Source organism: Hesperophylax consimilis, chromosome 18, assembly GCF_061612785.1.
Source record: "Hesperophylax consimilis isolate HC1 chromosome 18, BYU_Hcon_1.0, whole genome shotgun sequence".
NCBI lineage: Eukaryota > Metazoa > Arthropoda > Insecta > Trichoptera > Limnephilidae > Hesperophylax > Hesperophylax consimilis.
This window is the reverse complement of record NC_142853.1, coordinates 27,348,557-27,362,862: the sequence shown is the minus strand read 5'-3', so window position 1 is coordinate 27,362,862 and position 14,306 is coordinate 27,348,557. Positions and strand designations below refer to the sequence as shown.

The 14,306-nt window shown below is 32.6% G+C and overlaps 1 protein-coding gene across 1 annotated transcript in view; it reads left to right on the top strand.

The window, feature by feature from the left end:
* pdgy (acyl-CoA synthetase family member pudgy) overlaps nt 1-14,306 on the top strand; it is a 68,248-nt gene that overhangs the window by 46,116 nt on the left and 7,826 nt on the right. Inside the window, exons 7-8 of the mRNA XM_089642779.1 lie at nt 9,160-9,327; nt 11,824-11,994. Coding sequence (XP_089498905.1) covers nt 9,160-9,327; nt 11,824-11,994 — 339 coding nt within the window. The remainder of the gene's footprint in view (nt 1-9,159; nt 9,328-11,823; nt 11,995-14,306) is intronic.

Sequence of the window (14,306 nt, the reverse complement as noted above, 5' to 3'; positions counted from 1 at the left end):
GGAAAATATTGTTACCAGAGAACTGCGAAATAGTTTAGTGATATTAAAAATAAAATAGATCAATAAATAAAATATAAATAAAAGTGAAAAAGTGCTCGCATGCAACAGACTGCGTTACGTAAACAAACGAAAGCAATTAAACACGATTCATTATGACGGGACAGTGAACCCACAAAATAGGACTCATATTGTTTATAAAACTAACCCTCGCGCCTTTGAGAATATAAACAAAGTAAGAAATTTACGACTTGGATTCAACGCGAAGGAATTTTAAACGTAAACCAACTTGGTCCTTCATGAACGAACGGGTGACACATTAAGATAAACAAAACGAAAAAGGATAAGATAAAAGTGATATCCAGATAAAACGAAGGATAACGTAAATAATCCTTATAGATAAGGATAAACATTGGATAAAGATAAAAGATAAATTATGATTTATCTAACGGGATAAAAGTGTTAGGATTTGCGGACACTTATTATGAAATACAAACATCGGAGCTTAAATCAAGTATAGATCAAACAAATAAGTGTTGTTTTGAAACAACAAAAGTGTTAGTTGTGATTTCAACTTTCAATTTCAAAGAAAAATTACAATTCAGACGGCACCGAGATAAGCCACTTGACAGTGAATGAAAATAAATAAAATGGTCTAGACAAATAATAAACGGAAGCGCGTAGAATTGGAATTTGCAGCAACTGATAACACGGAGCAGGGGTACTCAACAGTTTGGAATTTGAAAAAAAAAAAATTTTTCATTAAAGAAAAAAAAGATTGAAGAATAAAACGTCAAGAAACGCTTGTTGTGAAGAGGGAGGTCTTAGTCCAACCAGGTTGAGGACCACCTAAACACGCGAGTCGAGGGGCGTGTTTTTTTTTCCCAGAAAAAAAAAAGAGATTAATTTTGAGTTTATCAAAATTAGAGAAAATTCCATAAAATAAAATCTACGCGAAAAAAAAAAAAATAGAAAATACAATGTGATTCAAAGTTCAAGGTTGTTAACAATCCAAACAGAATGGAGAGAGAGATAGGGAATGATAGAGTGAGGTAGAGAAAGGAAATAACAGAATGGAAAGAGAGATAGGGAATAACAGAACGAAGGGGGGAGAAAAGCTAGACTACATTTTGAACACAATTTCGATGTCTAAAGTAGTATACAACGTTAGCCACAGCAAATTGAGTTCAGAGGGGGGAACTGTGATGAAAGGCTTTAAATCACAGTGAAAGAAAAAACAGATAAACCATAGCTGCAAGAAAATATGCAAATTATTTATGAAAACGGACATGCTAACGACATCTGGCGGAGAAAGAATTGATCCAGCTTGCTTGCAGTAGATTCCTGTAATAGTTGAAATTAAATCAAGGTTCCGGGACGAGAGCAGAGATGTCGTAAAATCGTCTAGGACTAGACAGGGCTTCCCCTTTTCTAGGCCTAAAAATAAACAATGAAGGTTGTCAACCAATAGATCTAAACAAAGAGCTATAAAAATTTTGAGTAACCAATCAGTGAACGAAGGGGGGTGTGTCTACGAAAGACAAAGGATTGAACCTTGGACCCGACATTAAAAAAGATAATTAATTGCATTTCCGTTCCCACAAAAATTAGAGGTGAACGCACTATGGCATAAACACTGACGTTCAAGGCGACAAACTCCTGGAAATGTTTACAATAACCGAGACATTTAGGTGATGGCGAACCGTTGAAATCGAGTGCTTTGAAGATTTTACAAATTGAAAAACACACGCACGAAAATGCAATGGAAAATTTATAAACGTGATAGTATAAAAAGGGACGGGAAAAGCGAAGGAAAGTTACTGGCGGAATTTCAACTGTAGTGCAATTATTTATGATAGAAGGAGGGTGTCATGTTCGATAAAATTCGTACTAAAGAGAGGAGTGAGTGTTGGAAACAATGGAAATTAATCGTTATCAATTTAAGATGAAACGGACATATTGGTAAATCAATTTTGAATGAAAAATCTCGCAAAAAAAATACACTTTTAGAAAAGTGCGGCGATCGAATGGAAGGATAGTACAGGGATTTTGGACTGCTACGAAGGTTCTAGGAAAATGAAAATTGAGTATTAGAAGAAGACAGTAAAATTAAACATATATCGATAGATTAGATTCAGGAAAAGTAGACATTTTCATGATTATTAGGTTAGATATATATTAGAGTTACCCAATATTACGAAGGGTTCGAAACAAGATAAAAGGTTGGCGGTCTCATGTATATTTTGAAGGGTAAACAATCGAAATCCGAACATGATTTTTATTTACGTTAAGGTAATAAACGATTAGAAAAGCGATTAACTTTAACGTGGACCTTATGGAAGTATTTAGATTAGTCAAAAGAGATTAACATTAATAGGTTTGAAATTAAACTAAATTTACGAGTCTGGTACCAAAATTTTAAACGTAAACAGGTGTCCAGACATATAATTTATGTGAAATCTTGTAAGTGAGGGATGGAGGATGGGGCGGAGATTGGATCAGGCAATAAAAATGACAGATATCCCAGAGTCTAATTAGGTATATCTCCCATAGAAGTGTGGAAAATTATATATTAATTAATAATAGATGAAGTATGAAATTTTCCTGGAGACCACACACATCGGGAAAAGTGGAGAAAAGATGAAAGAAAGGGTAAAGAACGGAGATAAAGAATAATCCAAGTGGAGAAAAGTGATACAATTCAAATTTATCCGTGAAATAAATAAATACGACTTGGAAAATAACTAGTTAAAGAGTTATGAGAAATGACATAAGAATAAAGAAGAAAATTGTGCAAGAAAACGTCGCGGATAAAAGAAAATCCAAAAGATAAGGAAAAATTCAAATCTGCGGCATTAAGAGAGAAAGTACTGGTGAAAATGGAAAAGCTCATATAGGTGACAATAAAATTGAGTAGAATTTAGATAAATCGAAATTCTAAACTGCATAGTAGGGATTTCAACATGGATTTAGGTATTTTTCACACGAGATGCGTAAAATTGAGATGTATATATATATTATTGAGGACGGACCTATCGCAAATTGAGAAAAAAAAAGGAACACAAAATCATGAGAATTTAACTACATTTTGTATGAACACAGGACAAAGGAAGCTTGGGCGATTAACACAGACTTACCCGATTCGGACCCTATCGACTTAGATTTGTGAGATAAAAACTAACTACCGCCCAGAGCCGGAAAGCAGAACATCTTATGGGAGCACATTCGATATTGATGGAAGGGGTGTTTGGATTTACGAGTTGATAGGAGATAGAATTAAGCATCAAGAGACATTCAGATACGTCTTTTGGAACCTGAGAGGGGTATAAAAGATGGAACTCATCAGTCAGGAGGGCAGTCGCGCCGAGGGTTTGAAAAGTTGTTACATGGCAGTACTACGTCTATTGGTAAAATTCTAGTGAAATAATCTAAGTGTTAAATTCTGAACAAGTACCTGGACTTAGAAAGTTTTTGTAAAAAGTCTTAAATTCAGTTTCTAAATTCTGAAAACCCCACCAGTGAAGTTTTGTTAAATCAGTTTAATTTGGTTAAACAGTGAAAATAAATATAATTTAAACTCAGTGCTTAAAAGTGTTAAGTGAAGTGCAAAAAGTGAATTGTGAATTAATTAAAAATTTAAAAATAATTATTTCATTCAAAGTGAAAACATTCAAATTAAATTTAAGAGTTTGTTATCGTTAATCTAAAGTGAACGTGATCGCGTATTGATATTTAAAATTAGATTATAATTTAACGTCAATTTGGTTAAAAAATAATAATAATAGTAATAAATACTTCATCTTAGGTTAAAAGAAACACAAAAACAAAAAAAAAGGATTCGATAATAATAAACGTTTAAATCTTTGTTCTAAAATTAACAGTTAGAAAAAAATTTAATTTATTAATAGTCGAGTAAATTAAAAGTTTGCACAATTTGGAATAAATTTTCTTATCAATTTATATAAAAAGAAATTTAGAATTAATAAATTGTTCAATTAAAATCCATCGTGCGTATAGCGACAGTGTTAAAAGTGTTTGTCGTTTTAACCGGAATTTTAATCATCAGTCTATCATTTCGAAAAAGAATTTGAAACAGCTATCATTCAAAAGCCTAAACTAGAAAGGTGTTATTAAATCAACGGGTTTTCTGAATTAGGATTTCGTTCGGAAGAAAATTTAAATATCAGCTAATTTATACGATTCAAGCGAGAATAAAATATTAAATAGGAATAAATAGTCGAAAAGATTTATTTTGAAATTAGTTGAAAAATACAATTAATTAGGTAGGATTTCTTCATCAAGGTTGTTGTGTACTACCCGACCGGAAATACCTTGACGTGGGTGAGTTTTCCTTTTATAAATAATTTCCAGGTCCCAGGAGACACAGAAGGGCTGTGAAGTGGAAGTATATCAATTGAATATTAAATTAAAACAACAAAACAAAGAATTACACATTAATATATGTATGTTGTATATTTGTATATATATTTATAAATATAAAATAATATATTGTATATAAAGAATATATATATGAGTAATGTAATTATATATATGTATTTTATTTATTAATCGAAGCATCGAAATGGTAGTGATTTTAATACCTACTCATGGACATATCTATATTATTGAAAAAGAAAATATGTATTTATTAATATTCAAGACCATGTAGAATCATATACCTTATATTTATTTATTAATATATGTACTCTTAGTTAACATATTTTGATAATCGAGATATGTGTACTTATATATGTATATTTATTCTTCAATTAAACCTAGTAAGTTTACTAAATTCGGAAAATGAAAAATAGTTTAACTTCAATAAAGGATTTAAAAATATTTTAATTAATAGTGCACAATAAAAGTTAAGAGGCACAAATGACTTCTAAGGAATTTTAAAATAAACAAATCTCACATTTGGGTTAGTGTGTCAGGAGATGTTTATATTATTTGTTTACAAAACAAAGGATCACTGGAGAATTGGGTCAACCGCATAGTTTGAAAACGACCTTGGCCATAATTAGTTAGTCACAAAGGATTTTATTAATTACCCAAAACAGCTGGGAGATGCGTGTTCTCAAATACTTATCAATCACAAACGACAATTGAGAAATCACGGGTTAGCCAGATTTATATCAAAAAATTACATGAAACATTTAAATATCATTGATTAGATAGTCGCATAGATTTTTATTAGTTATCCGAACCAGCTGGAAGCTGCGTGCGCTCAAATACCTATCAATCACAAACGACAATTGAAAAATCACGGGTTAGGAAGATTTATATCGAATAATTATACGAAACATTTGAATATTATTGATTGGGTGCTCATACAAAACCCCATCAGTTGCCTGAGATATTTGAGGGTCGAGTACTCTCTAATGTGGCAATCAACTACTTGAAACAATTGGAAAATCACGGGATAGGATGAACAAAAATTAATGTTGAACCCTGGAGGTAAAATTTAAAACAAATACAGTTCATCAATAGGAGGCAGTGGTCGCTCCTATAACAAGACCATTAACCAAATCCAATAGAGATGGCGATTCTCTTAAATAAAAACGTCAAAACCAAACAAACAAAAGCCTGGAGTTCGATAGCTCTCCAAAACAAACTATCAAATATGATCTTATTTTACTAGTATTTATTAGTATCACCTTATTAGTACGTATATATTCGGTTACCAAGCTAAGAATTGTGCAGAATTCTTTGTGCGAGATCCGAGCTTGGGATGCGAGGTAAATAGCCTTGTATTGCAAGTTATAAACCTTTCCCAAACTGTATGTATACATATATTTATTCGTATGTACTGTCTATTGGAGGATGCGGACCTGCATACAGCTTGCATTTAGGTCGGTAGACCACTCTCGCATCTTCTCTTAGACGTGGAATGAGGATTCACGACCCGTAAGTCCACACCAACCGTGAGTATATGATTGTATATAGGACGAAACCGGTTCGCCCTAAGTAAATTTTAGTCCAAGGAGGAGTCGGAATTTGGGGGTATCGAGACTCGAGGGGAAACTTGAAGGCAGTATATGATGACGTGGAAGGCTTTTTGGGACGCGATAACTTAGGTATCAATCAAAGAGCCGTGTCAAAGGATTATACGAATTTCTTGTTGACTCAAGATCATCTCGTTTACTTGATGGAGGATTGGAGCCAAATTATGCCAGCAAATGGGCTATTCCGAGTTCGTCAAATATGCAATTAATTAATTACATTAACCTACTAAATCAATCTTTACATGTACCTTATAGCAGCAGAATCATAAAGGAGTGGCGCCAGACAGACACAAGAGTTTACCAAAATCAAATTTACTAACAATTAACCATTTGAGTTATATTTAATTACTTGTCCAAATAAACATGTATAATATCTTTTATCAGCGTTCAACTACGATTTTGTTAGGGTGCAGGGAATCAGAAAATTACAATAGGAAAGTTAGCTCATTCAGAAAATTCATTTAAGTCTAGGTTTGCAATAGAAAGACTAATTCAACTTTGAACTCAACACCTCGATCAGAACCAAGAGGGTTACCACAAAAATGAAAGTAATTAAAATCCTATATCATAAATCAAAAAAATTACACAACGTTTGATGGAATTTAATTACAATATAAATACGGGTATATTTGCGTTCAAGATCGTAAATAACGTATTAATTAGTTAAGTACATATGTCTATAAAGATATATAGTACAAGAGAGCTTTAAGTAGCTTCCTGTAGATATCAAAGAAGAGGGTCCAATTTTCATGGAGGCTTATGTGTTGTAGGGGAGGAATTTTCCATCCCTGCGAACACATATGCAAAGCCTTAGAAAAAAAGAAAAAAATTTTAAATATCGGTCATAGCCAAGAGAGAAGAAAATTTTATATTGTTTTAAACAAACAAAAAGGAATTATATAAAATTACTCTCACACCCAAAAAGGCGAAACATTACAACCTAGATAACGTACCTGTAAGTTATGTACCTGTAACCTGTCTGTTTTGATGCAAAACCAACAGCCTATTTCAGTTTATTTTTCACCTCGTTAATTCTTGAAAATATTGCCAATGCAACCTATCGTCATGCTGGAACACAGGAAATTTGAAACCGAATTCACGGGCAAAAAAATTGACACCAACTACTGTGAATGAAATAAACGCATTCATTGCCGTCTTACTGGAAATAGGGATAAAAAAACGAGCCACCATTTTTCTTATTAGATTTTTCAATATTTTTTGTAGTTGTAAATGTGTGGTTTTTTTATTAGAAGCATAAAATAATATTCTTTATTTATTTCATTGCAAAAAGGATCATTAAAACTTGTTGATATTTGTCCAAGTTATTGCATTTTTATTTAATCCCATACTTTTTATCTAAAAACTGTAGCAATCTACGTACATACTTGCAAAATAAGCATAGCATTAAAACGGTTAATAGCTAAATTTCAATTTTTTGGCTTAAAGTTAACATCTTGTGCACCGCCGTTGCCGATAGGCACAAGAAAAACATTTATTTGAATATAAGTAGATATTCTGAGGAAATACTTATGGTAGATTATATACTACTTTTATAAATATACAAACACATTATCTGGTAACACAGTACAGTTTACAAAAACATAATTTTGCAAAAAACAAGTGAGTTATTATGAAAATAGAATGAGCTGGAGCACGACCAAAATTTAGTGTCGTCACACGAACAGTTAAATTGTCATATTTACACTTGCGAGATGACTCCATTTTGTAATCTTATATAAGATATGAATACTGGAGAATTATGGAGCTTGATTTGTAATATAGATATTAATTTCACTTTTTCATGGGCATGTTGTTCTTTATCAAATAGATCACAACGACATTTTATTTGTACATTATAAAACGATATTCAGCGTTACAATAATCAACTACTGCTGATTAAATCATTATTTTGATGATTTGTTTTGAACCTCTTTTATCAAATAAATGATTAATTGGTAAAGGTGTCATATGACTGATTGGGTCAAATATAACCTACTTTGTGGGAAAGTGACATATCTTCACCATGCTTTATAACATGTTTTTTTTTCTTGTATCATAATTTTCATTATGATACAAGTTGACTCGTACATGACGCATGACATATTTGAATGAAAAAATGTATGTAAATACTGGCAATTCTCAACCCGCGGCATTGGTACTTACAAGTGAATTTAATAAAACTATTTACTATGGCAACACCAATTTTAGTTCTTCTTTTGATTCTTACTCGAGGTACCCCTCGCTCGAATGGTTATTTGATATTGGACCGAAAAAATTACATTACTCACTTATTTATTTTATTTTATTTAGGAAACAAAGTCATTTATATATTTAGCATAAACAGCAATTATTTACAATATTAGACCAATAATGTTCCATTAATTCTAGTCGTTGATTCAATATTTGCACCAATACAATATATTTATAAATTACAAAGAAATATAAAGAATAAACACTATAAGGAATTACAAAATGTTATAAAAACAATTAAAGACAGTTAGTAGTAATACAGTTTTCGCATGATTATAATAAAAACAATAAAATAAACTAAATGATAGGATTATTTCACAAAATAAAAAAATTAAGTTATCAGTTTAGTAAGTTGCATTTTATATTCATAATGAGTTTTATCTCAACTCATTGGGAATAATGTGTTACTTACCATGTTTTTTGTAATACATTATAAATAAATATGTTTTTTTTAGATGTAGACATTGTCATTGTTTAGATGTTGTCATTTAAGGCATTGTAAGTTTTACAGATACGTCCTATTAAAGAGTTTTACGCATATTTGGCTTTACAGTGTGGTGTTCTAAATAAGTCGTTCGATCTGGTGTTGTGTTCAGGGCAACGAAATTCAATCTTTTCTAGTAGATGTGATGAATCAACAAGACTTTCCACGATTTTGTATAAGAATAGGGCATCAGAAATTTTTCTGCGTTTATATAAAGCGGTAGGGTCAAACCGATGATCACTAAAGCAATTCAATAGGTGTTTGATATGTTTTCTTAACCTTTGAAAGAAAAACTACTAGAAGCGCGCCTTTACATGGCACAGAATACAAATATTCAATCAAAAAAGATCACTGTACAGTTCAGAGTCAGAATGCAACATTATTACTGTCCGATATGCAATAACTTGAATTTTGACTTTTCAGACGAAGGTGGCCTTCATGCAGGGCTACGGCCTGACGGAGACTTCCCCCGTGGCCCTGATGCAGGAGCGAGGAAACCCCAACTACGCCTCCGTGGGCCACCCCACACCCAGCACCGACGCCAAGATCGTAAGCTTGGAGAATGAGAACAAGGTTCTTGGCCCCAATGAGGTGAGTCGGAATGCTTATCATCCAATGATCCAGTGAAAATCACTTGCACAATTGTCGACGATTCTTTGCGACAGAGCCGTACTGGCACAAACTTTTATCCTCCATATAATGAGACTAAGATGGCGGCGCTGTCTATTTTTAGCTAAGTTATTGAAGTTTGAAATTAACCCGACAGGAGCTGTCGCTCATTTGGGTGACCTTACCTCCCCGCATTGATTTTTAAAAATGTTTTCATGTGAAAAATGTGTTGTAACTTAAACGAAGCCCCATATTAATAGCTGCAAAAAAATTTACAATTGAAAATTAATATGCAAGAAATTTTTATTGTATAATATTAAACCTAGAACTTATATTTATTTTACTTACTTATGTTTATTTAAAAACTAATAAGACACCATATCTTTAAAACACACCGTTTGGTTAATACAACTGAACTTGCAGTTATTCAACGGAGTAATATATTTATGGTCTAAAACATCCACATCAGGTTTGCCACTTTGTTGAGAATTCCCCTAATAAGGAAGTTGAGTCCATTTTTTTTATTTTTTTTTATCAATGTTCGCATTCAAACTTAAATACTGGTATTTTTTTTTTTTTTTTAAAGTTTGTTTTCATAATTAAATTAATTCTCAAAGTTAAAATTTTATTAAGCCCGCCAAAACGAGCGGAATCCGAGCGGTAAGAGGCGGGGTGTGGTGTGACGTCATTCGAACTGTGAAAACCACGTCGCATAAGCATTTTGTATGGAAAAATTTGTAATTCTTCAACAATGAATTCCAGTAATTTTTTTACCAATGTTAACCGTCTATTAGAATTGATGTTATTAAAAAAAAAAGAAAATTGATTAAGATTTCATAGTTAAATTAATATTATTAATATTATATAGAATATTTGCTTTTCCCGCCCGGTACGGTACTTGTACGGTATTGCCGTCGCTACTTGTTGACGTTCCCCGTGCGAATTCAGGACAACCGCGCAGAAAAGTAAAGACCAAAAGTAAAATAACGGTTTACAGCCCAGTTCACTGTGAGACTTTTCTGGGCAGCCGGCGGCCTGAAGTGTATCACATGCTATGTGACATGTATAATAATAAAAACTTCTAAGTTATGCAATAAACAACATATTATTATAAAGCACTATACGAATATGTATCTTTAGAAATCCATTTCATATAATAATAACAACAAATACGTACATATATTTGACAAACCCAAATAAACCTTTGGCCTATACACCTCTCTCATCTAAACCGACCATCTGTCATGTAATAGAAAGAGATGCACCATAGGTGATCCGTTGTACGTACAAGTCACGACACATGTGACGTCAGAATTCTTTCGACCAATCGTGGAGCGTATACAGTCTATTGCTATTGAATGCTTTTTCAAGAACGTTTAACTAATTCTAAGAATAATAATATAGAAATATATTTATATATTTAGAATCAATATTTTTTGATCTACATGAACATATTTTTTATAAGTCAAAATATTTTTCACTCAACTTCCTTATTGCGGGGAATTTCAAAGATTTTCAAGAAATTGGTTTTCTGCGGTGAGAACCTTTCTGTGGGGATTCTGAGCATTTTTTCACTATCAAAACACATTGAAAAATAATATTTAAAATAATTGTGAGAGCGCACTATATTTCGTTTTTTTTGCAGAAAATTTTTAATAAAAGTCCATTTTTAAAGCCCGAACGAAAGAGAAAATCCGAAAATGACGAGATAATATAAAAAAATGCTAATTTCAATTCAATTTTGTTTCATTTAGGAGGTAAAGGAACTTGTGGGGAATTTGAGAATCTCTTCATCTCTTATGGGTATTTTAGAACATATGCATTTGTAACTCTGGTTCACATTCACACTTGAACTGATGAAAATATTTGAATGCAGATTTTTAAACACCGGTAAATTGTTTATCAGGTGGAAGTCATTGTAAATTGTTTATCAGGTGGAAGTCATTGATTTTTTCACTGCAATCACTTTTTGCACTTATTCAATGCGATAACATTATTGACGAGATGCTAACATTTTACTTAGTGTTCTTCGATATTAAAAGCGGATAATCTTAAGAATAAAAAACGTCTCGACTCCCATACAAAGTACAGCGCCGGTTGAAAAAAAAGTAGTCTTTTTGAGAGTGATCGTCACTGGTCGTGATGTCACTGGTCGTGATGTCACTGGTCGTGATGTCACTGGTCGTGATGTCACTGGTCGTGATGTCACTGGTCGTGATGTCACTGGTCACATTCATAGATTCAATCTGTTTTTAGGAGACCCGAAAAAATAAAACTTGCAAATTATTTTAACCGTTAAAACCAAGTATAACAATAAAAAATATGCAGGTATTTAAGTGAGAAGGTCATTGATAAACAAAAAAAATAATGGACTGCAGTGTGAGGGCACAATCCTTCAACAGAATATGAGGATTTTTTCCAAGAATTGATTGCTCAGAACTTTGTAACATCCTCTAATATAGATATTTCCATTTGTAGGTAGGAGAACTATGGCTACGAGGCCCGCAGGTGATGAAGGGCTACTACAACAACCAAGCGGCCACTGACGATATCTTCAGACCGGACGGTTGGATGAGAACTGGCGACATCGCCCACTACGATGAGAACCATGCCTTCTACATCACGGATCGCCTCAAGGAACTGATTAAGGTATTTAATCCTATCTACTAGTCCTACTTACTGCATATTACAATCTTCCTCATGCTCATACTTCTCACCCTCTATTTCTTTCAATTCACAACATTCACTAATATTACTTATATTACTAAAGACAGCAAACCAAGCATTGGCTTAAGAGAATATTATCCGGAGTGATTGATAATGGCTTAAAATGGCTTTAGCTGTGGCGTTGGTGACTAGGTCTGATTAGCCCACAGGTTCTTCACAACTCCCCTCCCCCTATTCTCTTCAGGCTCCCAACGTACTGCAATTGGCGATGAAACAGTCCCACTAACTGCGAACATTTCGAACACTTGTGCCGTGTTAACATAAAAAATAATTTTTAAATATCAGAAGTTAATGATTACATAAACCCCAATAACGAATACGAAATTTTTCCTAATTGACTATTGAGATAAGCTTTGTCGTTACTGTTGAAATTCAACAAATATATTATGTTTTTGTGGTGTTATGCCGTGTTGCGCTAACCACATCTGCCCTGATGATGGACACTGTAACGTTGTCCGAAACATTGGCTAAAGAAGGAGTTAGCTCAACACGGCATAACACCCCAAAAACAAATAAAAAAGATACTTTTGGCCGTGAAAATCTTAAATCATAAATATATTATGACTACTTTTACATGCAATAACTTATTATTCATGACAACTTAATTCTTAAAGTCAACAAATTAAATGTCAGTATTTTAATACATTAAATTGACTTTGAACCTAGTTTGGCAGTAAAGTTTTATACATTAATATGTCCTGTCACTCAAGCCGGTGTGCAATTCCAAACAAATGATAACACAGAGAGACAAAGTCCAAACATCCAAGATAAATAACACTGTTTCATAACTCTTTCGTTATCTTTTTACAGGGAAAAATAACTATATAGTAATTAGAAATTACACTTTTAAAACTGTACCATATTCTCAGCAAAGCATACCGAATAATACAGTTATAAAGATTCTGACTATGTTGATAGTTGAGTAATTTGATCATGTCATGTGTCAGTATTGCCTATCATATAAAAAACAAATTCATATACATAATTCATTAAATAATCTGATAGGAAAAAATACTGGATGCATATTATCTTTAATCAGTGGACTGCCGATGGGTCGACAGAAAACATGCGAGCATTCTAATATTATCCTTGTTAGAATAATTTGCGATGCTATTTTGACCTTAATGCTTCGAAAAATGTATTTTTTATCCTTATATTATTTATCTAGCATTTGGAAAAAAAATTACATTTTAGAAGTTAGAAAACAGATTTGATCACAAACACATTGTGTAAAAGTGGTAATTTCTCTGTATCAGTTTTTGTTACATAACATCATTCTACATTGTGCTGCTTATAGACATGAGAAAAGCGCGAGCTGAGCCATAGATTACAGAAAAGTTACGAAGCAATCACAAGCGGCGTTTCATGCCATTTGCAGTTGCTTCCTTCCTTTCCAGTAAGTTGTGGTTTAGCTGGGCAGTTCGGCTCACATGTTTATATGTACCGTTAGATGTTCAGTTCTTACATCAAACATAAGCTATAATGATAAATTTAAACAATTTTAAACTTTTTTCCACTTATTTTTTTTTTATCATTATGTACCGGTTTCAGCCTATTATAGCCATCTGCAGACTGGTACAATTATTATTCATTAAATTGTGGTTTATATAAACAACATTTAGGGGTGGGGAGGGGAGTGAGGGCTAACAGGGATGGTATACAATGACTTTTTTACAATTATTTGGATACATATTACCAGCGGGCTAATTACCTAGATGTTACCTAAAATGGGATTTTTTCCATTGATATTTGTATATGTTAGACTTTAAAAGGATACATATTTTACATTGGAGAAGGAAATAATATTGTAAAGTACTCTAAATTAAGAAGATACATATTTTCCTTTTGAACATGTCATAGATAATAATTACAATGGCAATAGGAGCGTATGCTTCTAATATACTTGGTAATGTACTAATAAGCATATACTTGGCATATGCTTCTAAATTACTTACAGGCATATACTTTGCATATGCTTCTAATATAATTAGAGCATATACTTGGCATATGCTTCTAATATAATTAGAGCATATACTTGGCATATGCTTCTAATATACTTGGTATATACTTACAAGCATATACTTGGTCCATGCTTCTAATATACATACAGGCATATAGTTGGCATATGCTTCTAATAAACTTACAAGCATATACTTGGCATATGCTCCTAATATAATTGGTAATATGATTCTAAATCACTTACAAGCATGTTCTTGGCATATGCTTCTAATATA